At 42.7% G+C, this 25,594-nt stretch overlaps 1 protein-coding gene across 3 annotated transcripts in view; it reads right to left on the reverse strand.

Moving 5' to 3' along the window:
* Window positions 1-6,931: 6,931 nt before the first annotated feature.
* The window catches only part of zmym2 (zinc finger, MYM-type 2), a 177,608-nt gene continuing 158,945 nt past the window's right edge, over window positions 6,932-25,594 (reverse strand). For 2 of the 3 annotated variants that reach the window (XM_068033687.1, XM_068033685.1), the window contains one exon: window positions 25,333-25,428. In XM_068033687.1, coding sequence (XP_067889788.1) covers window positions 25,414-25,428 — 15 coding nt within the window. In that variant the 3' untranslated portion in view covers window positions 25,333-25,413. Of the gene's footprint in view, window positions 8,772-13,336; window positions 13,458-18,166; window positions 18,407-20,042; window positions 20,158-25,332; window positions 25,429-25,594 lie in introns of those variants that run through there. The other variant, XM_068033682.1, reaches the window with a different exon arrangement.

The following is a 25,594-nucleotide window of genomic DNA, read 5'->3' on the forward strand; positions in this document are numbered from 1 at the left end:
TATAAAATGCTGGTTAGGCCACAGCTGGAGTACTGCGTACAGTTTTGGTCACCACATTACAGGAAGGACATAATTGCTCTGGAGAGAGTACAGAGGAGATTTACAAGAATGTTGCCAGGGCTTTAAAATTGCAGCAATGACGAAAGATTGGACAGGCTGGAGTTGTTTTTCTTAGAACAGAGGTGGCTGAGGGGTGACTTAATTGAGGTGTACAAAGTTATGAGGGGCCTAGATAGAGTAGACAGGAAGGACCGGTTTCCCCTAGCGGAGAGGTCAATTACCAGGGGGCACAGATTTAAGGTGATTGGTAGAAGGATTAGAGGGGACTTGAGGAAAAACTTTTTCATCCAGAGGGTGGTGGATGTCTGGAATTCACTGCCCGGATTAGTGGTGGAGGCAGAAACCTTCAACTCATTTAAAAGGCACCTGGACCTACACCTGAAGTGCTGTAACCTGCAAGGCTAAGGACCAGGTGCTGGAATGTGGGATTAGATTGGGCAACTAGATTTTTCAGCCAGCGCAGACATGATGGGCTGAATGGCCTCTTTCTGTGCCGTAACATTTCTATGGTAGACATTCAGAAAGAGAAGACCATTTAAAGAAAAAGAGTATTGTAAGGCTGTAGAATACAGTGTTAGTGATTGAAGCAAACATCATGTCAACATTAATGGATAGGTTAGATGAGTGGTGAAAGAAAGGGGAATAAAGGGATATGGGAAGAGAGTTGGCACATGGGATTAGGAGTATTGCTCATGGAGGATAAGTACCAACATGGACCAGTTGAACTGAACAGCCTGTAATTTCTATACAATTCTACAACCCTTCAATCTATTCCTCTCATGATAAATTTTCAGTTCTTTTGAGTCTTGTATCATTTTCAGCTCATTTACATCCTTTCTGTAGTGTAGATTCTATTATTGCGCAGAACACCCGAGATGGGGCACATTCCATATGTCAGGATTCCTTCCTTTGATCTACTCCACTCCCTTTTTTAATAGCAGCCTGACACTGGCTTGATGCCCTGATGTCACCTTAAGCTTGGATATAATACCAAAGGGATCTCCTTTCCATCACTGTGCATTTGATAAGCAATCAGAAACAACAGTTTCTAAGCATCAGTCCCAATATTTTCATTTTAAGGCAGTGTTATCAAGTGGTACTTATTCAGCAATAACCTGCTCACCGATGCTCAGTTTGGGTTCTGCCAGGACCACTCAACTCCAGACCCCATTACAGCCTTGGTCCAAACATACACAAAAGAGAGGAATTCCAGAGGTGGTGATAAAAGTGACAGCCCTTGACATCAAGGCAGCATTTGACCAAGTATGGCCTCAAGGAACCCGATAAAATTTGAAGTCAATGGGAATAAGGGGAAACCTCTCCACTGGCTGGAGTCTTACCTAGCACAAGGGAAGATGGTTGTAGTTGTTGAAAACCAATCCTCTGCAGCAATGTCCTGCAACTGAAGAATTCCTCAGGGCAGTGTCCTAAACCTAACCTTCTTCACCTGCTTCGTCAATGATCTTCCTTTTGTCATAAGGTCGGGAGTGGGGATGTTCGCTCATGATTGGGCAGCGTTCAGTTCTATTTGCAACTCCTCAAATACGAAAGGAGTCTTTGCCTGCAGGCAGCAAGACCTGCACAATATCCAGCCTTGGGCTGATAAGTGGCAAGTAATATTCGCACCACAGAAGTGCCAGGCAATCACCATCTCCAACAAGAGACTGTCTAATCATCTCCCCTTGATAACAGCATTACCATCACTGAATCTCCCCACCATCAACATCCTTGGGTTTACCATTGAACAGAAACTTAACCAGACTAACCACATAAATACTGTAATTGCAAGAGCAGGTCAGACATTGGGAATTCTGCACCAAGTATCTCACCTCCTGACTCCCCAAAGCCTGTCCACCATCTACAAGGCAAGTCAGGAGTGTGACTGAATACTCTCCACTTGCCTGAATAAGTGCAGCTCCAACAACACTCAAGAAGCTTAACACCATCCAGGACAAAACTGCCAGCTTGACTGGCACCCCTTGACTGGCACCACCTTAAACATTCACTACCTCTACCACTGGTGTACCGTGGCTACAGTGTGTACCATCTACAAGATGTACTGAAACAACTCGCCAACACCTTCCAAACTCACAATCTCTATCACCCTGAAGACAGCAAACGTATGGGAACACCCCCACCTGCAAGTTCCCCAAGTCATAGACCATCCTGACTTGGAAATATATTGCCTTTCCTTTCTGCAATGGGTCAAAATCCTGGAACTCCCTCCCAAACAGCATTGTGGGCTACCTACACCACAAACTGCAGCAGTTCAAGAAGGTGGCTCACTACCACCTTCTCAAGGGCAATAAATGTTGACCTTGCAGGCATCACCCACATGAACAACACATCTGATGAATAAATTTTAAAAAAGATAATGATCTGCGGCACCCTTATTTGAAGGTGAAGGCAAACTACAAGGATAGCTACTTGGGGACAAACCACAGATGATGACACCCTTGGCGACACTTCAACATATAAGGAAGGGGGTGGAGTATCTGGACAGGTTGTTCCAGACTTCGCTCACAGCTTGTAGAGAGGCACAGGACCATAATAGGGTTGGTGTGGCTGATAGAGTACTGAGTAAAGGATACACAGGTGATATGGGGAGAATAAGGATCTGCAGAAACTGATACTATCAAACAGGTACAATTCACTTGCTGACTGCGAGGATAAGGATAAAAAATGTTGGAAGGACGGCCAGAATACTGACCATGGCACCTTGGAGCAGGAGGATGTTCAATTGGAGGAGGAGGGGAAGCGTAATGTGGTAGTTATACGGGATTCAATAACTAGGGGGACAAAGCAGGATCACATGGTATGTTGCCCATCTGTGCCAGGGTGAAGGACAACTTGAACCAGCTTGAAAGGATATTTTGGGGGGGAAGAATCCAATCGTTGTGTTCTATGCTGTGACCAACAAGGTTTACAATCTCTGGATTATTACCTGAATCAAGTGCAAATTGGCATAGGGGTAAGCAAATTAGGGAAGTCAACACGTGGCTGAAAGAGTGGGAAAGAGGGGTTTCATTTCATTGGACAGTGGCACCAATACTAGGGCAGGAAGGAACTGTAATGTTGGGACGGGCTCTGACCTCACGTAAAGAATAGGGTGGTCACAAGTACTATAAATTAGTATTGCTGAAAATAGAGACATGTTGTCAAAGCTTTTCATCTTGCACTCATCGGGACAATCCGCAAAAATAACCAATGTAGGGAAAACAACAACTTATACTGCATAAGAGAGTGCTGATTGGTTAGCACGTGAACCCTGATTGGTAGAGGCATTGTCATGGAGAATGCACCAGTTTACAGTGACTGACAGTTAACTGCCAAGCTTTGTTTGAAATTTAAACCAGGCAGCTTGACTCTGATTGGTCAAGGCATTGCCCTGAGGAATGAACTAGCAAATTGCTGTCACTTATTTTGTTCAGCTGAAACAGGCACAATGTTTGTACATATTCTTTGTCTGCAAAGATCAGGGCCCTGTGTAATATATGTAGATTCCAGTATGCGCAAATGCACCACACTGCGAGCCCTACTGACAATCTTAAATTGGTTGTCAGCATAATTCTTAGCACAATGTGGATTATTTTAGCAAATGTTGTCCAATCGCGGAATTATGTCTAATGTTGGACACTGTGTTTTGAGTTTTGCAAGCATGGGCTGGTTGGATACGGCCTGTACCTTGCCCGCTGCGAACAGCAGAAAGGATATGTTGATACGATCCGCCAGACTTTGGGATATACGGCCTATATACCTACCATCACACTAGCATTGAAATTCATATTTAACATTACTCATTTGTGTGATAGGCAGGACGTCTTTTTGGCTTGACGGCAGCATCCTGTTAGTGGCAAACACCACGAGTGTTACTACTGCAGAGTAGCAGCGTGAAACAACTAGCTTTACCTGTTACTCAAATTTTTGGGATACATTACCCTTCCAGGGAAATTTGAGGTAGACTGGACACTTTTCATGGCCAAAAAAGATAGCCTTAGGCCCATAAGTTTGCGCAATATTCAGCGAGAAATGATCTGATCCGGGCAGCCATGGTCACGCAGGATGTCTTTGATTCGCTCTAGTTCAGCATCAAGCTTGCATGGTGAGCAAATGGTCGGGCCCTATTTATGAGGCTGCCGATAAGCCAATCTTACAGCGCATGGAACTGTAAGAATCCCAACATGTGTATTGACCAGTGAAGGTACATTTGCGGTATACCAAAATTGTGCTTTAGGCACTACAGGTAAAGGGAAAACTAAAATATGTAATTAAATTACGAGAGGAACAAGAAATGTGAGAGCACATTAGAGCAGAAGCACTAGTTAGTGTGTGTGGCCCAAATAAGCATTTATATAAACACACAGAGGAAAAGAAACAAATTGAACGAAGTGCAGGTGCAAATTCAACTTGGAATGTATATGGTAGAAATTACTGAGGGATGGCTGCAAGCAGTCACGACTGGGAACTGAACGTACCAGGTTATAAGATTTACAGGTGGAGTGTTGCAGTATGTTGCTTGCTGCAGTGATGCTGGGACTACTAGGTGGTTCCTGTGGCATGCCTACAAAACACAAAAAAGAAATAGGTGTTATCGACAGCTCTTTGAAGAGTGCTTATAAGATAATATTATTGTGTGTCATAAGGTTGTGCTCAAGTGCAATAGTTTGACTGTGGAATGCATAGTTGGGCTACCTACTTGATATAGGATACAATTAGGAAGCCTTATCTTTGCAGCTTTCTTCAGGCATGTTATTTTGTGCATTTGTTTCCTTGTTCTATGGTTTTTGAAGATGACAGACTCTGACCTCCACCTCCTTCCAGGCATTCTGCACAGTTTTCATTTGAGAACAGTTGCCTGCAGTGCCAAACAGGGCAGCCTTTCTTGCACCTACTCAGTGCAGCAATACCTTCAGCTCTGCATCAATAAATCCTTTCTTGTGCTGGGCTCCTCCATAACTTTGCAACAAGCATCGTTTTCCTTGACAGGTTTTTCAGAATTGCTCATGTTCTCCTTTAAACGGTGCTTCAAAATAACTATAGCACGCCGTAAATGCTGTGTAGCATTTTGAGGTTTTACCAGTTTTGCCTGAGCAGAACTTTCTTATAACATTTCTTATTAAATGCAACATTTTTGGCACTATTTAAAGTGACATTAAATCTAGATTACCACAGTTATTTGAATGTGAATTAGTGTGAAATGAGAATTTGTTGAGCCCATTCCAGATCAGTTTGCATCCCAGTAACAGAATTCTTCCTAGGTGGGACATCAGACTGAACAGCAATCAGGTCAGGCAGCATCTGTGGAGAGAGCAAGATTTCAGGTGGATTATTGTTCGTCAGAACATCTGAAATAGGAGCAGCTGCAGATCATTTGGACCCTCGAGCCTGCTTCGCCATTCAACTAGATCATGGCTGATCTTCTACCTTAATGCCATTTTCCCGCTGAAGGTGTGCAAAGGAAACCCAACCCCAGTCCGAATGCCGGAGCCGGAGGCCCGACATGACCCAGCCCAAACCAGACACGTGTCGTTGGATCCCGTTGGGATCGGGTCGAGTAGCAGGCCTTTACATCAGTATAAGGGTAAAGGCCTGCTACCCAACTCAATCCCGACGGGTCCCGATGACGTGTTGGGTTCGGGCCGGGTTGGGTCGGACTTCCAGGTCCGGCATTCGGGCTCGGTTGGGTTTCCTTTGCACACCTTTATTTCCTGCACTATCCCCATATCCTTAATATGTAGAAACCTAGTGATCTGTCTTGAACATATTCAATGACTGAGTCTTCGTAGCCCTCTGGGGTAGAGAATTCAGAAGATTCACCACCCTCGAGTGAAGAAATTTCTTATTCAGAGACTCTGTCGCCTGGTTCTAGACACCACCCCCTTCCCCCCGCCAAAAGTCCCCAGTCAGGGGAAACTGTTTTTCTCTCTAGATGCTGCCTGCTCTGAGTATTTCCAGGCATTGCCAGTTAACCTGGAATGCTCAAAATTCCAAGTATGCTGGAATATTTCCAGCATTTTCTATTTTTACTTGAGATTTCCAGCATTTTGCTTTTGAACAGCTATCAGACAGTTTCTTCTTGTATGTTACTGTAGCTTCTAAACACAGGAAGCATCATGGGGTCAATCATTAAGGAACCATATTTGACCACCAAGAAAGATTATCTCAAACATTTTGAGTTCAACAACTTCAGATCATAACCATTGCTCCCAATTTTTCAGACAGAACCTGTTGATAATGATTCTTCTGATTGTCAGTTGCAGCTCCTATAGATCCATCTTTTTTCTCTTGCCCCATTACCAACCCTTTTGCCTTGCACCAGTATCCTTTTTGTCCTTTGATCTCTCCTGTTTTCCTCTCAATCATTGCCCTTCCCTACTGTTCTTTCCTCTTCTCCCTCCCCACTTATGCTGCCTCTGCACTTGCATAAAACCTGTTACTTCTCTAACTTTTTCCAGTTCTGATGAAAGGTCATCAACTTGAAATGTTAACTGTTTCTCTCATCACAGTTGCTACCTGACCTGCTGACTATTTACAGCATTTTTTTTGTTTTTAGAAAAGAGCTAGTCTTCTTTGCTTTAAGTCAACATAGTTGGAAGACCTATTGTGGGTTTATATGATTTAGAAAAAGGACTTATGTCCACATACAGAACAAGGCAACTGGAGTATCTCTTTCTTTCGTCAGTGAAATAAAAGCAGAGACATTTTAAGCCAGTATCTAAACAGCTAGAGCCGATAACAGAGAAAGAGATGATCAGTTAGCTTCAAATTAACTAGCTTGAAAGTTCCTTCCTAGAATGGAAATAGAGTTGAGCTTTGTTTTAAATTGTACAAGAATAGATACAAAAAAGCTGAAACTCAGCCAAAACTGATATCTGTTCATTCATTTATATAAATTAAAACAATTTGTTGGTTTATAATTACATTTTGTCTTGATTATAGTGTTTTTCAGTCCACCTTCCATAAAAACATAAAACACTGGTAACATCCATCTCAAAAGAATATTTAATGTAAGACCTGTGAAATTTGTTCAAGCTCCAAGAGATGGCCCACTCTGTGGGCGGGAGTTCACTGTGCATACAGTGAGAACATACCTGGCAATTCAAGCAGGAATATCCACGTGCAAGTAGATATCCTGCTGCAAACCATCCCCAACTCAGAGCATCATTTCACAATTTTTGCCCTTAGGTTGCCTAATGTACCTTAAGCCCCTATCATAAATACAGCCTGGTTATAGAATTGCACCTCTGTTCTTTTTGTCTACTCTATACCTGGATGCAAGGAAAATCTCCACACACAAAAGTCCAACATCTAAATGTGGGACGTAAGAGGGAAGGGGAAGGATTACTGGTACTCTTCCTGCAAGAGATTTGATTCAAACAAGCACCAGACTTGATCAAGTGCCCTCTCCCAAGCTTTAGTATTGCACCTCAGTTCTACTGCAGGGAACACAGAACTTAATTGATGCAAAGACAAAAAAAAGTGCACATGGAAAAACAAGTACTCAGTGCAGTACGGCAACAAAAATTATAACAATAGTAAGCTCCAAAACTGAAAATCCTTGACAGAGAGGTACAGAGGAATGACATGGCAGATAAACAAAGGCACACTGATACAGGAACTGTTATCTCAAGGGTCAATTCTATGCAACACTTATCAATCATGTGACCTAGGTGAACTATTCATAATAGGTATACTGAGCTTTGATTTGCATTTTTACTGTAAATCAAGCAGCTGAATATTAAGCAACCATATTTCATTTGTTTTCCTCTCCACGGCATCAGGATGTATATAGATTCCTTCCTTGAGGCAATTCAGTTTTTCTTCCACCATGACATTCAGCCAGTATTCAGTAATCCTCAATTCTTTATTTCAGGTCTTCTTTCCATAAAACCAGTTATTTTACAGAGAATTAAAATAGACTGCACCATCCATCAGCGTAACAAATCATTAATGCTTACAGAATCTGTGGTGAAAACTCCACCAACTGGTACAATTGTGGAAGGACAATCAGGAGGCTAGCTCTAAATTGATTTATAGTGCTAAGACTATATTAATTACATAGATGCAAACCCATCAGGTGGAGATAGCACCCATTAAAACCATCCCTTCTGCAGGGAAATTTCAAAACACTGTACTTTGTTTTAATGCAAATTCATCAAATCAGAAAAAAAATTACACATGACACATTTGAGATCCTTAGTTTGTAATGTAAAAAGTTACAAATGGAAATGCTTTCTGACAACAAACCAATTCAATAAATAATCTTAAAAAAAAACAAGTGAGAGCAATTGTTTTGAAGTATACATATCTAAAAGTCACTAGGGAGATTGCTAACATCTGCTATTCTCCTCTCATTTAGGGTTATTTACATAATACCCAATCTGGGTATGTTGCTACAAGCTCTGTTATAGACTGCCATTCCAGAAATGCACACCATTGTTTTCCTGTATTAAACCCTAGTGGCCTGACAATACAGTGTCATGATTCTTTGCACAATAGGGAAATTTCAATCAATATCATCTTCGTCTACTTCAGAACTGTCCCTTTCATTTTTTTCATATATGTCCTTGATCACAAGAATCCGTACAAGCATATTTTCCAAGATGTTGCGGTCCAAAGGAATACTGGAGTACCAAATCGGACCATTGGGGGCACTGGAGTGTTCTGGCTGCAGATAAAAGAGGTCTGTTCTCTGTTGTAGATTTGGAGGGCTACAGAACAAAGAGTAATTTGTAAAACGTCAAATGTAGAATAGATTCAGAATAAAATCAGTCAAGAGCCTTGCAATTCTTTTCACATTCCCCCATTTATATGGTAGATATAATACACTTCATTTATAATGAACGTAGTTTGTGTTCACAATTGGGAAAATAGGATAAAATGAAAAACCCAAAATGCTTGAAAGATCAATGGAAGCAGATTCAGTAGCAATTTTTAAATCTGAACTGGATGCATATTTGAAAAGGAAAAAAATTCAGGACTATGGGGAGAGCATGGAAGTGGAAGTAACTGAATAGCTTTCAAAGAGCTGGCACAGGTATGATGGGCTGAAAAACCTTCTTCAATGCAGTAAGATTCTATAATTCTAAAATGAATTAAAAGTAATGTCTGTGTTGCTTCAGCATTGTGAGTTCAAGTCTCAATGAAGGACCCGAGTGCATAATCTAGCCTGACACTTCAATGCAGTACTGAGGTATTCTTTTCTTTGATACACCCCCTTTTCACTGGACAGGAATATATTTTATTTTATAGCCCATTTAGATCTCCTACTATTGGTTTGTTGACTTGTTTACTAAACTTTCTGCTCAGTTCTCTTATCTTCAACTATTATCTTTTCTGTTCCTATATTGAACCTGATTATAAAAGCAAACTACTGCGGATGCTGGAAATCTGAAATAAAAACAAGAAATGCTGGAACCACTCAGCAGGTCTGGCAGCATCTGTGAAAAGAGAAGCAGAGTTAACGTTTCGGAACCCGATGAAAGGTCACTGACCCGAAACATTAACTCTGCTTCTCTTTTCACAGATGCTGCCAGACCTGCTGAGTGGTTCCAGCATTTCTTGTTTTGAACCTGATTATGTTGTGGTCCTAATTGTTCCCCACCTCTCATCAGTTATTTTCCTGAATTCATTTCCCAGAACTAAACCAAGCAATGCTACAGTCTTATAACAGCAAAATACTACAGATGCTGGAAATCTAATGAAAACAGCAAATGCTGGAAATACTCAGGAGGTCTGGCATGATCTGTGGTGAGAGGAACAAAGTTAATAAAGGGTCGTCAACCTGAAATGTTAACTCTATCTCTCTCTCCAAAGATGCTGCCAGACCTCGAGTATTTCCAACATTTTTATTATTATTAATGCTATATTCTTGTTGGGCTAGATACATACTGATCTAGGAAGCAGTCCTAGATGTATTCTAAAACAGTTTCCCATTTTGACCACATATATTACATTTATTTCAGTTTATTTTGGGTAGTTAAGCCACCCAATATTGCCATGTTATTCTTGCACATCTCTGAACCGTCTGTAGATCACCACCTCAAATTCAAGTCTACTGTGTGATGGCCTGCAATGCGAATTGAAAATTGTACCCATGCCTTCCTATTTTGTAAGCCTATCTATATGAGATTGGTTTTAATGCAAAAACATCCTTACATTCTAGTGCTGTGATAAAATCCTTCAGTAACCGTTCCAACTACCCCACACCCCTTTTTCTTTCCTGATATCTTCTGAAAATGTTTTAATCAGGAATGTTAGGTTTTCAGTTCTATCCAAACCTAAGCCACATCTGTTATAGATACTTAGATACCTCCATAGCTGTAGTTTTGTCGAACTCCAATTTTATTTTGAATGTTTTATGCATTCACATACATACCACTCAATCCTGACTTGATTTTTGGAATATTGACCGTTATTTTCTTATCCAGGCTTTCTTACTTTGATATTGCTTGTTCCTTCTGCCAAAGTATTTTTATCCTTTGTTAATTAAAACATATATTTTTCTCATATTTTTTCACTATTCTGTTAATCCTTCTGATTATACTCCAGTTAAGTCACTGTACACCTCATACCTGCAGAACACCACGCATCCATTAGACAGCTCAAATAACTCAGGGGCTCCCAGCACCCAAGATTCTTGTCTCGATCACTTATTGGCATGCTTTTCTCTTTTCAGGCTACCCGTAAATCATTGGGTTATGAAAGTGGGCCATCAGAAGTGGTGGCAAATCATTGGAGCGTTTACCTGCAAGGTGAATCAGCTGTCCTTCTGACCCCAAAGAGACTAGCTTGCGCTGCCCTGCCCCACTCCACCCCCGAAGTTGCACACTTCATTTGTAGTTGCGCATGTACCTAACTGCCGGAGCCGATGGCTTAGAACTAGGGGTGGGAGAAGGCCCGATTCCGAACTGGGGGGAGAGGGAGGCGGGGGGGAAAAGAGGCCTGGAACAAGCGAGGAACATGGGGAGGGTGGGTTGAAGTAGAAAGAATGAAAAGCAATATAAACTATTCTTAACTGACCACTTGCAAATATTTTGCCCCGCACACCAAGACTGTTCATTTTGTTTCAAGCCAGAACACAGAGGTCCAGTTACTATCAATTAAAGAAGCCTCTCCATTTAATCTAAGACAATATCATAATTGGTTAAAAGAAAGGAATAAGCACTCCAAGGGATTGCTTGCAAGGCATATCAGCCTTTCTACGTTCCGTATGGGGGAGACTGAAGACTGTTTTTGGAATTGCAGGTGCCTAAACCCCATAAAGCTGACTCCAAGGTAGGAACTGCTTGCTGCCCGCCTGGGTGGGTTGAAACAGCAGGTAGGGATGTGATGGGTTGTACCCAGCCAGCAGACACGTAGTTACAGAAGATTGCGAGACAGACTGCTTTCCGTCCTTTGACTCCATGGACCTGTAGTCGACTTGTGATGACTCCACGACTAGGAAAAGCTTGTCGCCCGTGTGGTCGCGCTGTGGCTTGTGCAGGGCGTGTGACTGGGTGAAGCCGTTCCTGCATGCCAGGTAGTGGAAGGTAGGGCTTCTCGCCTGTGTGGATGTGCTGGCGACCGTCAGACTGTAGCAGCGGGTGATGGAAGGCCTTGCCGTATGTGCCAGACTGGAATAACTGCTCGCTGCTGTGGCTGAGCCTGTGCTGCACCAGGTCGTTGAACTGATGGCCTGCCCCTCTTCCGCGGTTACGTTCGCGCCCGGATGTCCGTTGAGAAGGAGCATGCGGTGTCCGCCGGCACACTTGAGGCCTTCCACGACCAGTGGGCACCGCAGGGACTGGAGTGCATTGTCGACGCCAAGAATGACATTTTAATTTGAGTTTTTCTTTATTTAGCGGTTTTTAATAAAGTTATTTTTAAAAAATGTATATAAAGGGGGCCTGAGGAATAAAGGCCCCCTCGACATAAAATATATAAAAGGGGCCTGGGGTATAAAGACCACCTTAAAAAAAAAACTGGAAGGAAAAAAAAAAATCGGGGTTAGATACAGAGTAAAGCTCCCTTTACACTGTCCCCATCAAAAAAAACAGGTCATTGAATTGGAATTAATGTTTCTGTCTTAAAGTTACAGCCTTGATCTTGGTTCATTCATTCTAGATTAGTGAATTTTTATCGCTTCCAGAAGGAAAAAAAGCATTAAACTCCAAAGAAGTAGCTACCCACTGATTAGAGTATAAAAAGTCTTTTATTTTACCAGCCAAGGGTAGCTGTAGTTACCACTGAAGCACCTTCACAAAGAACCATATCATTGTTGTCATATGATTTGGAACTTCCTCAGCCATACTGTAGAATCACAGCAGCCCTCTAAACTCTGTAGCCTGCCTGCCTGACACTGAATCAAATTACACATTGCAGAGACCTTGAATTACTCTACAGCAGACTGGATCAAATTACACATTCCAGACAAACTGTTGGGTGTGTCTTGTCCTCAAAATGGAACGAATCAGAAATCTGGTCCAACCCATCTGCGTCATAAATAAACGCAACCGAAAATTATTAGTGGAGAATAAAACACATTATACTGCTTTGCAATGGATTAGGAGATTGGATACCTTCCTCTCATTTCCAAGAATAATGAGGGAGGGCGGTTGGCTTTGACAGGCTGAAGACTGGCCACTAACCAGAACCACTCAAATTTGTCTCAGTAGTAATGTGTTCAGAAAAACAGCTGCTCTGTTATTTAAGAAATAGACAGCTAGATTGGACATTAATGGATAGCTCATTCCATTATTAGTGACCTGCACCGCATACTACTATCAAAGTAAATACAACACTAAGTGTTGCTACAGTGCATTCTCTAGGGAGTGGATATGTATCCATTTGCTAACAGTACTCAAGAAAGGTATATTTCTCTCTTCACCCCAAACACTATCCATCTTGACAATGTAAAACCCATAAGTACAATGCTTCACTCTGTAATTCCATCTTTTAAACCTCATTAGCAGTCCTACTTTGAAACTTAATTTCACCCATTACTATGTCAGTAGTGTTCTGATTTTCTCTAGCATTGCTATAAGCTGATTCACCCCAGACGAGACGGCTGTGAACCAAACCGTATCTCTATGAAAACTAGTGGTAGATACAAATGACAGTCCGCACTAATATACAACCTTCTCAGGCCAACTAGTGATGGGCAATAAATGCTGGCCTCGGCAGAGACGTTCACATCCATAGATGAATTTAAAAAAAATTCTTGATAGTAAAGCCAATCAAGTGTATAAAAGAATATGTGCAAAGACAACAATAAAACTGTTAGTTTTAACCTTACCACTTCGAGAGGTAGCATTCAAACATTTTTACAGGACATCTTGATGGATTGACCAAGTTTTCTCTTTGTTCAAATACAGGATCATCCTCCTCTCGTTTTCTCTTTCCTGGTGTAATTTTGTCTGAAACACAATATAATGACTTCAGATTTGCTGATACTGCTGAAGTATGGTTTTTAATACAAGTGAATCAATAAGAGGCTGCATAACCTGGTGCTTCTTACTTTCTCATTCAGATCCAGTTAGTGCAATGCATGCCAGCAATTCTCAATGAACCAATTTTTAAATAGGATTCCTGTGGCAGTGTTCACTCCAAGAAAGCCCAATGACCCAGATCTTGTGGACCCACTACCACTAACTAGAGGGCCGCCACAGCACCGCAATTTCCGGCGATCGCACTTGTGCCCAAAACCAGAAGTTGTGGTGCGCCTCAATGGGCTCCGGTAGAAGCTGTTGGTCCCACCTAGCCAGTTTCTAAAGGGGCAGGGACCTGTAATTTGTCAATTTGGGCCAATTACCCAGAAGTTACACTAATTTTTACGGAGATTTTTTTAGGGCTGAACCGAGGAGGCCTGCTCAGGTGCGCATCCCTTTAAACCAATCTTGTAAAACAAACAAGAGTCTTAAACACTCCCGCTCTCTGCCCCGACCCATAAGAGGGCCATTTTTAAAATGTCTACAAGCTAAGGTAGTTATAAATAATGTTATGGAGATGAACATGCTTCACAAGTTCATATTTTTAAAAATACTTCTGACGCCATACAGTATGCCCTCTGGTGGGCTGAACAGTAAAAGTCAATCAGAGGTTGTACACAATGGGGTTGATTTTAACTTTCTGGCTCACTACTGGGGCAATTGGTCAAAGCTTCTTTTATGGCCATGCCTTCTTTAAATGCAACCAACAAGTTGAGGGCACCAAACAGGCATCCTGATGGAAATTGCTGCAGTCAGGCCAACCCAATAATTGGTGGCCTGGAGACTAGTAGCGAAGTAAATCTAGGAAGTGGCTGTGTCTATCACTGAAGGGAAGGCGGGGGTGGGTGCCGAGACTGCTTTGGCCCAAGTTATGTTTGCTCCTTTGACCAGCACAAAAATAATTTAAAATTTACCTTTCCATGGTCTCTTTGGCTCCATCACGAATTCTGATTTGAAATAGCACTCAGGGACCGATGGACATCACAGACACCTCTATTTGCATATTAAAAGGGTCCTAATGCCAGAAACCGGCAGGTACTTTGTCCACCCAGTGGTAGGCAGGGGTGGAGCTGGGGAAGGGTGGTGAACGGCATTATGTCTGAGGGACAGACCCCAGCAGACTTTTAAAACTGTTATAAAAAAGTGTTAAATGTATTTTAAAGTTTCTGGACAAATTTTAAAAAAGTGTCCTAATTGTTTTAAAATATTAAAAATCATTTAAAAAACTTACACGTCATTGAACTGAACACAGACCTCAAGGGCGTGTCATCAGCTCATGACATCAAAGGAGGCATGGCTTTGCCAGCAGTACACCACGCTGGAAGTCCACACTGCTTGTCCCGATGGTAGGCCCTGCTGTAGGATGAGAAAGTTTTCCTTGCAAACAGTGAACCAGATAAATTCATATTTTTTAGTGCAGTCAATGGCATACACCTCAGCTTTGCCGCTGATGGGAAGATCCGGGCCAATATACATACACACCTCAATACAGATACAAGTATGGTTTTTAACATGTGCATAGTCAAAATTAACGTCCTGCAGCATTCAGTGTCTGAGTTTTCTTTGAACTTTAATTCTTAATGGACTCAAAATGGGATCAGTAGACTTTCTGCTCAATGCAAACTATAGGCCAGCTGCCACTTACACAGAAGCCTACCATTGGGTGGATAAAGGAACTGCCTGTTCAGGCAGTAGGACGCTTTTAAATATGCAATTTGGGGGTCTATGATGTCCATAGGTCCCCGATTGCCATTTCAGGTCAGAACTCATTGGAATATGCACTCTCTGAACAGCTTCACCAGTGATGGAGCCAAAGAGGCCCTAGAAAGGTACAAAGAACAGTACAGCACAGGAACAGGCCATTCGGCCCTCCAAGCCTGCTCCGATCTTGATGCCTGCCTAAACTAAAACCTACTGCACTTCTGGGGTCCGTATCCCTCTATTCCCATCCTATTCATGTATTTGTCAAGATGCCTCTTAAACGTCTCTATGGTACCTGCTTCCACCACCTCCCCTGGCAACAAGTTCCAGGCACTCACCACCCTCTGTGTAAAGAACTTGCCTCGCACATCCCCTCTAAACTTTGCCCCTTTCACCTTAAACCTATGTCCCATAGTAGCTGACTCTTCCACCCTGGGAAAAAGCTTCTGACTATCCACTTTGTCCATGCCGCTCATAACTTTGTAAATCTCTATCATGTCGCCCCTCCACCTCCGTCGTTCCAGTGAAAACAATTCGAGTTTATCCAACCTCTCCTCATAGCTAATGCCCTCCAGACCAGGCAACATCCTGGTAAACCTCTTCTGTACCCTCTCCAAAGCCTCCACGTCCTTCTGGTAGTGTGGCGACCAGAATTGCAAGCAATATTCTAAGTGTGGCCTAAGTGAAGTTCTGTACAGCTGCAGCATGACTTGCCAATTTTTATACTCTATGCCCCGACTGATGAAGGCAAGCATGCCGTATGCCTTCTTGACTACCTTATCCACCTGCGTTGCCACTTTGTGACCTGTGGACCTGTACGCCCAGATCTCTCTACCTGTCAATACTCCAAAGGATTCTGCCATTTACTGTATACTTCCCACCATCATTAGACCTTCCAAAATGCATTACCTCACATTTGTCCGGATTAAACTCCATCTGCCATTTCTCCGCCCAGGTCTCCAACCAATCTATATCCTGCTGTATCCTCTGACAATCCTCATCACTGTCCGCAACTCCACCAACCTTTGTGCCGTCCGCAAACTTACTAATCAGACCAGCTACATTTTCCTCCAAATCATTTATATATACGACAAACAGCAAAGGTCCCAGCACTGTTCCCTGCGGAACACCACTAGTCACATCCCTCCATTCAGAAAAGCACCCTTCCACTGCTACCCTCTGTCTTCTATGACCGAGCCAATTCTGTATCCATCTTGCCAGCTCCCCTCTGATCCCGTGTGACTTCACCTTTTGTACCAGTCTGCCATGAGGGACCTTGTCAAAGGCTTTACTGAAGTCCATATTGATAACATCCACTACCCTTCCTTCATCAATCATCTTCGTCACTTCCTCAAAAAACTCAATCAAATTAGTGAGACACGACCTCCCCTTCACAAAACCATGCTGCCTCTCACTAACAAGTCCATTTGTTTCCAAATGGGAGTAAATCCTGTCCCGAATAATCCTCTCTAATAATTTCCCTACCACTGACATAAGGCTCACCGGCCTATAATTTCCTGGATTATCCTTGCTATCCTTCTTAAACAAAGGAACAACATTGGCTATTCTCCAGTCCTCTGGGACCTCACCTGTAGCTAATGAGGATGCAAAGATTTCTGTCAAGGCCCCAGCAATTTCTTCCCTTGCCTCCCTCAGTATTCTGGGGTAGATCCCATCAGGCCCTGGGGACTTATCTACCTTAATGCTTTGCAAGACACCCAACACCTCCTCCTTTTTGACAATCAGATGAATGAGACTATCCGCACTCCCTTCCCTAGGCTCATCATCCACCAAGTCCTTCTATTCGGTGAATACTGATGCAAAGTACTCATTTAGCACCTTGCCCATTTCCTCTGGCTCCACACATAGATTCCCTTCTCTGTCCTTGAGTGGGCCAACCCTTTCCCTGGTTACCCTCTTGCTCTTTATATATGTATAAAAAGCCTTGGGATTTCCTTAATCCTGTTTGCCAATGACTTCTCATAACCCCTTTTAGCCCTCCTGACTCCTTGCTTAAGTTCCTTCCTACTGTCTTTATATTCCTCAAGGGATTCGTCTGTTCCTAGCCTTCCAGCCCTTACGAATGCTTCCTTTTTTTTTTAAAACTGTCTTTTAACTTTCTACCCAACTCCCTAAACTCCCCCTGCAGGACCTAGTCACTCTTCCTGCCTATGTCGTTGGTACCGATGTGTACCACAACCTCTGGCTGTTCACCCTCCCCCTGCAGAATGCCCCCTGTCCGTTCAGAGACATCCTTGACCCTGGCACCAGGGAGGCAACATACCATCCTGGAGTCTCTTTCATGTCCACAGAAGCGCCTATCTGTGCCCCTGACTATAGAGCCCCCATAACTAAATTTCAAATTATTTCTGTACGGAAGGAGCAAAAATAACTTGGGCCAAAGCAGTCTCTGCATCCACCCCCACCTTCCTTTCAGCAATAGCGACAGCCCCCTCCTGGATTTACTTTGTTCAGTGTCCATGCCACCAATCATTGGGGTGGCCTGACTACAGCGAGCTCCATCAGGATGCTTGTTTGGTGCTCTCAGCTTGCTGGTTCCGTTTAAATGAGGCATGGCCCTAAAAAGGGCTTTGACCAACAGCCCCAGTATCAACTCGAATGTGTTTTCCATTGTGCACAACCTCTGACTGACTTTTACTGTTCATGCCACCAGAGGGCATACTAACTGGCAGAGAAGTTTTTATAAATAAAATGGACTTGTGAAACAGATAATTCATCTCTATAACATTATTTATAGTGACCTTAGCTTGTAGGTATTTTAAAATGGCTCTATGAGACAATGGTAAAAATGCTTCGAAATATGTATGTGGATTATAAGGGGTCAATAAAAACGAATCTGTACTATACATTGAAGGGAATGAAGTCTCCCAAGAATATGTAAAAAAAATCCTTTATTATCCAAACTAAAACCTTACCTTGATTATTTGCACACAAAGCAGGTACCTCATATCGAATGCATACAGTATTGTCAGAGTTTTTATTCCATTGCTTGACAACATTTCCAAAGGAAAGTCTCAAATGTTGCTCAATGGTCCTTAATCCAAAGTATTTAGTGTTAAAATATAGCAAAGTATTAAGAAGAACAAATGGTGATTGAGGCCCGAGCTGCTTGCTGTTCCATAGATAATCCTCTTCAACACGTGAAAATATTGACCCTAAAAAACAGCAAAAGGAAATCAGCATTTAAATTATGCAACAGGGCAGATGTTTATATAAGATTCTCATGTATAATACCTGCAAATCATGAGTAGCAGGTTTGTCCAGTAAACAAGGTCATGTACTTTGTTAAACATTATAAACATGCAAAATACCAGTCTGGTGCACCATTTATTAAAGAATTTTCCTTGTTTGCAATCAAGGTTACTGAATTTAATAAGAAAGATAACTGTCAAAATGCATCATCACTTGGCCTACCCAGGATGCCATTACAATAGAAAAGACAAGCAACAATTTTCCCTCCCCAGCCCATAGAGTCTCTTCAATTATGATTATCTTTGGGTCAGAACACTGCGTTCTATGTGAAACGATCTGCCAAAAAAATGGCCACCTCAATCTTTAAAACAAATGCAACCTTCATTCACAATTAGGAATTGTAGTTATCAACCTGAGAAGTTGACACATGGGCGTAAAGAGTCACTTAGGGGCACAGTTCCTTCAAGAAATTTAAACTCGTGTTGCCATTTTGATTTGATGCTTTTTTTCTCATCCACTGAATGCAAAGCCTTGATTTGCACCACACCCAAAGCTCAGTTAAAAATCATCATACCCAAATCAATAACTGAAAGGGTTCGCTGTTACAACTGAGGTGCGAGGAGTGTACTGTCTTTCTCTAATTCCACTTCCCCACAACATATATTTAAATGTTTACCCAATTACCAATACGGCCAATTATATGCTCTATTTATATATCAGAATGAAATCTGCCAACCAGGTTTCTTGAATAAACAAAATTTTAAATTTATTATGAAACAGACATATTCAGTAAAGATGCAAAACGTTGATAAAGAGCTTGAAACATAAAAGTTCCCTTGTAACTTCGCCGAACACACACACACACACACATACCCACTGGTTAAAGAAAAGATGAAGAGGTTTTCCCAGCAGAGATTGCTTTATAAAAAAAAAAAGACAAAAAAACACTTTGGCCAAATACTTGTTAATTCTTGAAGGAAAAGGATAAGATATAGAATGGTATCAGTTGTCCCTTTGCTGGCATCCTAAATATGCGTAGACGGTTGTCACTGGGATCTTTTTGGAGCAGTTCTCTTCAGGCGACATCAAGGATTAGTCTGGCAGGCTTTCCAGGAGAAATGTAACTCACTTTGAAGTGGATATTAAAGTAATGCATTTTGCAGTTATTTTGAGAACTACCATTCACCCGGTCACATGCTTTCTTGTTTTAAGGAACAATCAAAAATAGTGACATTTAACTATTTTCTCAGTGACTGTATAAAGTTTTAAAAAAAGTTGCAATTCTTGCTTGTCATAGGAATTTGAACAAATGAAACTTTCTTAGCAAATCTCTGAAAAGTCAGTTTAATTAATTGTGGTCTTAATTTCTAATGTTCAATTACATATAAGTAACATTAGGATTGTAAGTGTGTGACCCAATATCTTAACAGTTTAAATAATGCCTGTATCTTATCCACTTTCAAAAGTATATAGATCTAAATCTTTCCACATAAATGCACAGCAAAATGAGTGTACGTTTCCATAATAGTTGCAATTAACACATTTATTTAGGAAAAGCATTATTAGAGAAAGGGATACAAACATTGTTTAGTTTCTTACCATTTGGTAGAATACTTGGTCGCCAGCTTCTCAAGATTGTGTTAAATTCTTCATTAAAGGTGTGGTAGTGGGGGTCACTAAATATGTCATCATTCCTATTATTTTCATACAGATACTGTGGAAGGAAAAATAAAACTGCAATAATCCTGTGAGCAATAAACTAGAATGTCAAAAATGAATTTATGTTTCACAGTGCCACCTATCAAACAAGTGCTATGCTATTAGCTCAGAACTTCGTTCTGTAATGAAACACACCTCAAATGAGCCCTTCAGTACTGCAGCGTCAAAACAACATGAACATAGGAATATAGTTCAGTCATGTTAAAAACATTATGGAAAATGGACTGACCATTCAACACACACTCGAGATTAGCATAATACACAAATGGATTCTTGAAATAAATCAGAATCAAAAGGCAAGTTCTTTATAGTAATCTGGTGAAAGTATGGCCAGAAGGCTGTCCATTTCCAGGGTTTTCTCCAGTCTGTTGATCATCTTCTCGACAAGAATGACAGCTCTTCTGAACTTGTATCAAGAATGAATTTTAGGGACGGCTCTTGTAAACGATAACTTCCCTGGAATTGATTCCAGAAAACTGTGCCTGGGTTCTTAACCATTCCACTTCACAATTATCTCAGTAAAACAAGCCTGTTGCTAGAAAGCAAAATAATGACCTCTTCAGTGATAAAGATTCTTAAGTACTTGCATTAAGGTTTTGTACCACACATTCTTCAAACTAGAGCTATTTCTGTATATAGTTAGCTAATGAAGAAAATATTTATCACAAAAACAATTGCAAATTGATGTGCAAACTAGAAATACACTTCAAACTTACATTAGAGTAAAAAAATGTTAACAACTTATTTTTAAAAAGGTACTCTCACTACTTAGCAAGTTCCTTTATAATGCAGAAATACATCATATACTGTATTCAAATTATTCAAAAGCTCCCAATCTCTCAAGTTGTTGAGAAATATTTCCATAAATGATAGTAAGGATGAAAAGTGGGCATATACATAAAGAGCTCCGGGAGCACTCACTGATGGTTATGCCAATTCCAGTTAAACTGTTACAAAACCAGCTAGTGATTACTCCCCTTGAAGGGAGAAAGTATGGGTATAGACACAAGCGGACCTCAAACGTATATGCTTAATGATAGATCAGAATTAAATTGATCCTTTGTAGTAGACTTGGTTTTTCCACAACATAAGCCAGGCAGATCAGCAGGATCTCAATTACTATTGATAATTGACTGGTCAGAATGGATCACGGATGAAGGAATAGAACTTGTAATTGGGTACTGGGATTCTTTTCCATGTGATTTTTTATAACACTGTAAAAGTCATGCCCGAACAGGTAGGATTATTTTAGCTGAACAAGCAGTGGGAAGCTCACCAATGCTTTAGTTGATTAAACTTCAGATGCACAAATTCTCTACACTTAAACAAATGGAATGTATATTTACAGGAAGAGTGTGTAGACTCCACTTACATGGAATTCTCATAATTTTTAGACTTTTAGACATGGTCTGATTTGATTTGATATAGAGATACAGCACTGAAACAGGCCCTTCAGCCCACCGAGTCTGTGCCGACCATTAACCACCCATTTAGACTAATCCTACACTAATCCCATATTCCTAACACATCTTCACCTATCCCTATATTCCCCTACCACCTTCTTTGGCCTCCTTATCTCGAGAGACAATGGGTAAGCGCCTGGAGGTGGTCAGTGGTGTGTGGAGCAGCGCCTGGAGTGGCTATAAAGGCCAATTCTAGAGTGACAGGCTCTTCCACAGGTGCTGCAGAAAAATTCCTTTGTCGGGGCTGTTACACTTGCCCCTCTGTCTTTTTTCCTGCCAACTGCTAAGTCTCTTCGACTCGCCACACTTTAGCCCCGCGTTTATGGCTGCCCGCCAGCTCTGGCGAACGCTGGCAATTGACTCCCACGACTTGTGATCAATGTCACAGGACTTCATGTCGCGTTTGCAGACGTCTTTAAAGCGGAGACATGGATGGCCAGTGGGTCTGATACCAGTGGCGAGCTCGCTGTACAATGTGTCTTTGGGGATCCTGCCATCTTCCATGCGGCTCACATGGCCAAGCCATCTCAAGCGCCGCTGACTCAGTAGTGTGTATAAGCTGAGGATGTTGGCCGCCTCGAGGACTTCTGTGTTGGAGATACGGTCCTGCCACCTACCACCTAGCTATACCAGGGGCAATTTATAATGGCCAATTTACCTATCAACCTGCAAGTCTTTTGGCTGTGGGAGGAAACCGAAGCACCCGGAGGAAACCCACGCAGACACAGGGAGAACTTGCAAACTCCACACAGGCAGTACCCAGAATTGAACCCAGGTCGCTGGAGCTGTGCTGACCACTGCAATAAGATTTTTTTTTGCCAGACAGCTGGGTCACTAAAAAATGAGAAGCAATTTTTACAGTCACTAACAGGCACCATTATTGCAGCCACTGAGAATTTGCATAACAGCAGAGGAAGCATTTTTGCCATGATTAAAACAAGAAAAAGACTTGCATTTATGTCGTGCCTTTCACGACCAGACGTCTTAAAGCGCTTTAACGCCAATTAAGTACTTTTGAAGTGTAGTCACACATTTCCTCTGAACTTTTCCCCTGCCAGATGGACGCCATGTTTTTCATTCAGTGATGCATTCCCAGTGAGAGGTGTCTCCTAGGGAAGCTACGTCAATATTCAACCTATAACCCTAGGCACAGTGGCGCAGTGGTCAGCACCGCAGCCTCACAGCTCCAGTGACCCGGATTCAGTTCTGGGTACTGCCTGTGCGGAGTTTGCAAGTTCTCCCTGTGACTGCGTGGGTTTCCGCCGGGTGCTCCAGTTTCCTCCCACAGCCAAAGACTTGCAGGTTGACAGGTAAATTGGCCATTGTAAAATTGTCCCTAGTGTAGGTAGATGATGGGTATGTGGTAGGGAATATGGGATTAATATAAATGGGTGGTTGTTGGTTGGCACAGACTCGGTGGGCTGAAGGGCCTGTTTCAGTGCTGTATCTATGACTCTATATAAAATTCCATATCGATCATAGTTGGCTTGTGGGCATTGTCAACCAGTTGCAAGTCATTCGTTAGTCCTGTGCACATGGTCCTGACGGTCCAGCTTGTCAATCGAATAGCTGGTGTCTATTTTTGTTTGTTTGCCTGGCGCTATGAATTCAATCCATTTGTTGAGCAAAGTGTGTAAGCTCCAAGTATCCATTGAAGCAGGTGAACCATGGTGGATCAGCATTGCTTCAGGTGAATGCGATGGGCACTCCCACCATTGGAGGCAGCCTGTATCGCCCATTTTCGAAGACAATTGGGTTGGGCTCATCACTTGTAACTTCTGTCTTCCGTGTTGCATTAACACTCTGCAGCAAAACTGGAGTGTCTTCGTCTGGGCACAAGCCGGAGCAAAATTTATGCAGACCCTGGGCTGTGCAAACGTCAGAGTCCCCCTCGCAACCACCCTGGTTGGGTCCAAAGGAATGCAGAGCACTGCATTTGGCACCAGCTTGGTTGCAGGAGTTGCCAAAAAGATGACATAGTTAGGCATCAATCCATCTTGGGGCTCCACTCCAGACTTTTTGTCAGGGTTAACTCCCTTAGCCTTCATCTCTCCTGCGGTATCCACAAGACAGTGGAGCTATTTGCCCATTGCTGGGAGTTTGGTTCATGAGTACCAGGACGTGCCCACACACTGGTGGGCCTGCACACTGCATGGCAGGGAACCAAATCTCTTCCAAGTTCCTCTGAAGCTTTAGCTTGGAGCTGCAAGGGACCCAGATTCCATGTGTCACTGCCTGCAGGCATAGCAGAGGACATGCCAATGGAGAGGCTGTGCACTGACATGGACAGACTTGCGCATTGGCTCTCCTGACTGCATTGCTGCTAGTTTGCACTGCAGGCTGAAAATGAGAAGCACACCAGCACACAAAAAGCGAGAAGCACACTTTCTTCAGCCACATACTGGGCACCTCAGATTGATCGGTAAGGAGGCTTAGACTACACACAGTGGGCTAAATTTAGTACGGTCATTTGGAGCGGGAATGCAGGCTTTTGGTGGGGGGGGTGCACAGAATAGCACTGAACAAGTCTGCCCAGAAATCCAATATTGCGATGTCGATTCCTGATTTAGTCAGTGGTGGGAAAGCACCAAGGCGGCTGGCCCATGAAAGTCCATGGCGAAAACAGCAGCAGCAGGCCACTCCAAGAAGGGCCCATCTGCGCCAGAGTTTCCCACACTCGAGTCAGCTACCTCCAAATGGCTGAGCAACATTGTCAACGAAGACTATGGCTCTCCAGGGAGGCTGTCACCGACTTATACGTCCTGCTGCAAGGCAATTAATGACCTATGGGAGTTGGTGTCCGCCTTATGCCTGCGACATTTAACTTTTACACTTTTGGATCATTCCAGGGATCCACTGGGGACATGTGTGGGGTCACGAAAGTGACCAATGCCCTGTTCAAGAGTGCCAGCAACTATTTGCGCTACCGGACTGACCCTAACTGTCAGGCAGAGGGTCATAGTCATTTATGCCACAGAAGGAGGTCATCGCCGATTACACCCAGGTGGAAGATGTGATAGACTACAAGCATGTGGCCATCAAGGCTCCAATGGACCAGCCAGCCACCTTCATCGACAGGAAGGACTTCTATTTCATCAACATTCAAGTGGTCTGCGACCACTGAAAGAGTTTCCTGAAGGTCTGTGCCCACTTCCTGGGTAGCAGCCACGATGCCTACATAATTCAACAGTCCCAGCTGCCACAGCTTTTCAGGGCTCCCACTTGCCTTCAGGGATGGATTCTCAGGGACAAGGGCTAGCCATCGACGACATGGCTACTCACGCCTATGAGGAACACTCGCACTGCAGCAGAGGAGAGGTACAACACTTGCCGTATCTCCACCTGAGGAACCATCGAGCAGGCCATTGGGCTGCTGAAGATGAAATTCCATTGCTTGGATTGTTCCCTTGGAGCCCTGCAATATTCCTCAGTGAGGGCCTTGCATATTGTAGTGCTCTGCTGTGCTTTGCACAATCTCGCACTGCAGAGGGGAGAGGCCTTGCATGATGAGGACATGATTGAGTGCCAGTCCTCAACCAATGAGGAAGACGTGGAGGAGTGTGATGAGCAGGCAGCAGTGGATGTTGAATTCCTTGCATCGGAGGCCAGGTATATTGTGTGATGGACCAAGGAAGCAAGAGACAATCTCATACCCGCTTCCAGCCACCCTGATGGCCTCTGAGTAAAATCAATAAAGAAAGACTCACCCCAATGCATGCAGTGTCACCTCCTTTCTGTTTGTTTTCCGTGCCTAGCGTCCAGCGGAACCACGCGCTTTGGGGGAGACGCTAATCAAATGAGGGCTGTGCCAGTAAAAGGAAAGGTGAAATCAGCAGCTCACAATTTAGGCATGATAGAATAATCATTTTCCAGAATCAAAATTAATTAAAAAATTTTTTAAATTAAAAACAAATGTCAAATACCTAAGTGTCTCTTGATGGTTTTCTTTATACGTTTGAGTATTTCTAC

Source organism: Heterodontus francisci, chromosome 6, assembly GCF_036365525.1.
Source record: "Heterodontus francisci isolate sHetFra1 chromosome 6, sHetFra1.hap1, whole genome shotgun sequence".
Taxonomy (NCBI): domain Eukaryota; kingdom Metazoa; phylum Chordata; class Chondrichthyes; order Heterodontiformes; family Heterodontidae; genus Heterodontus; species Heterodontus francisci.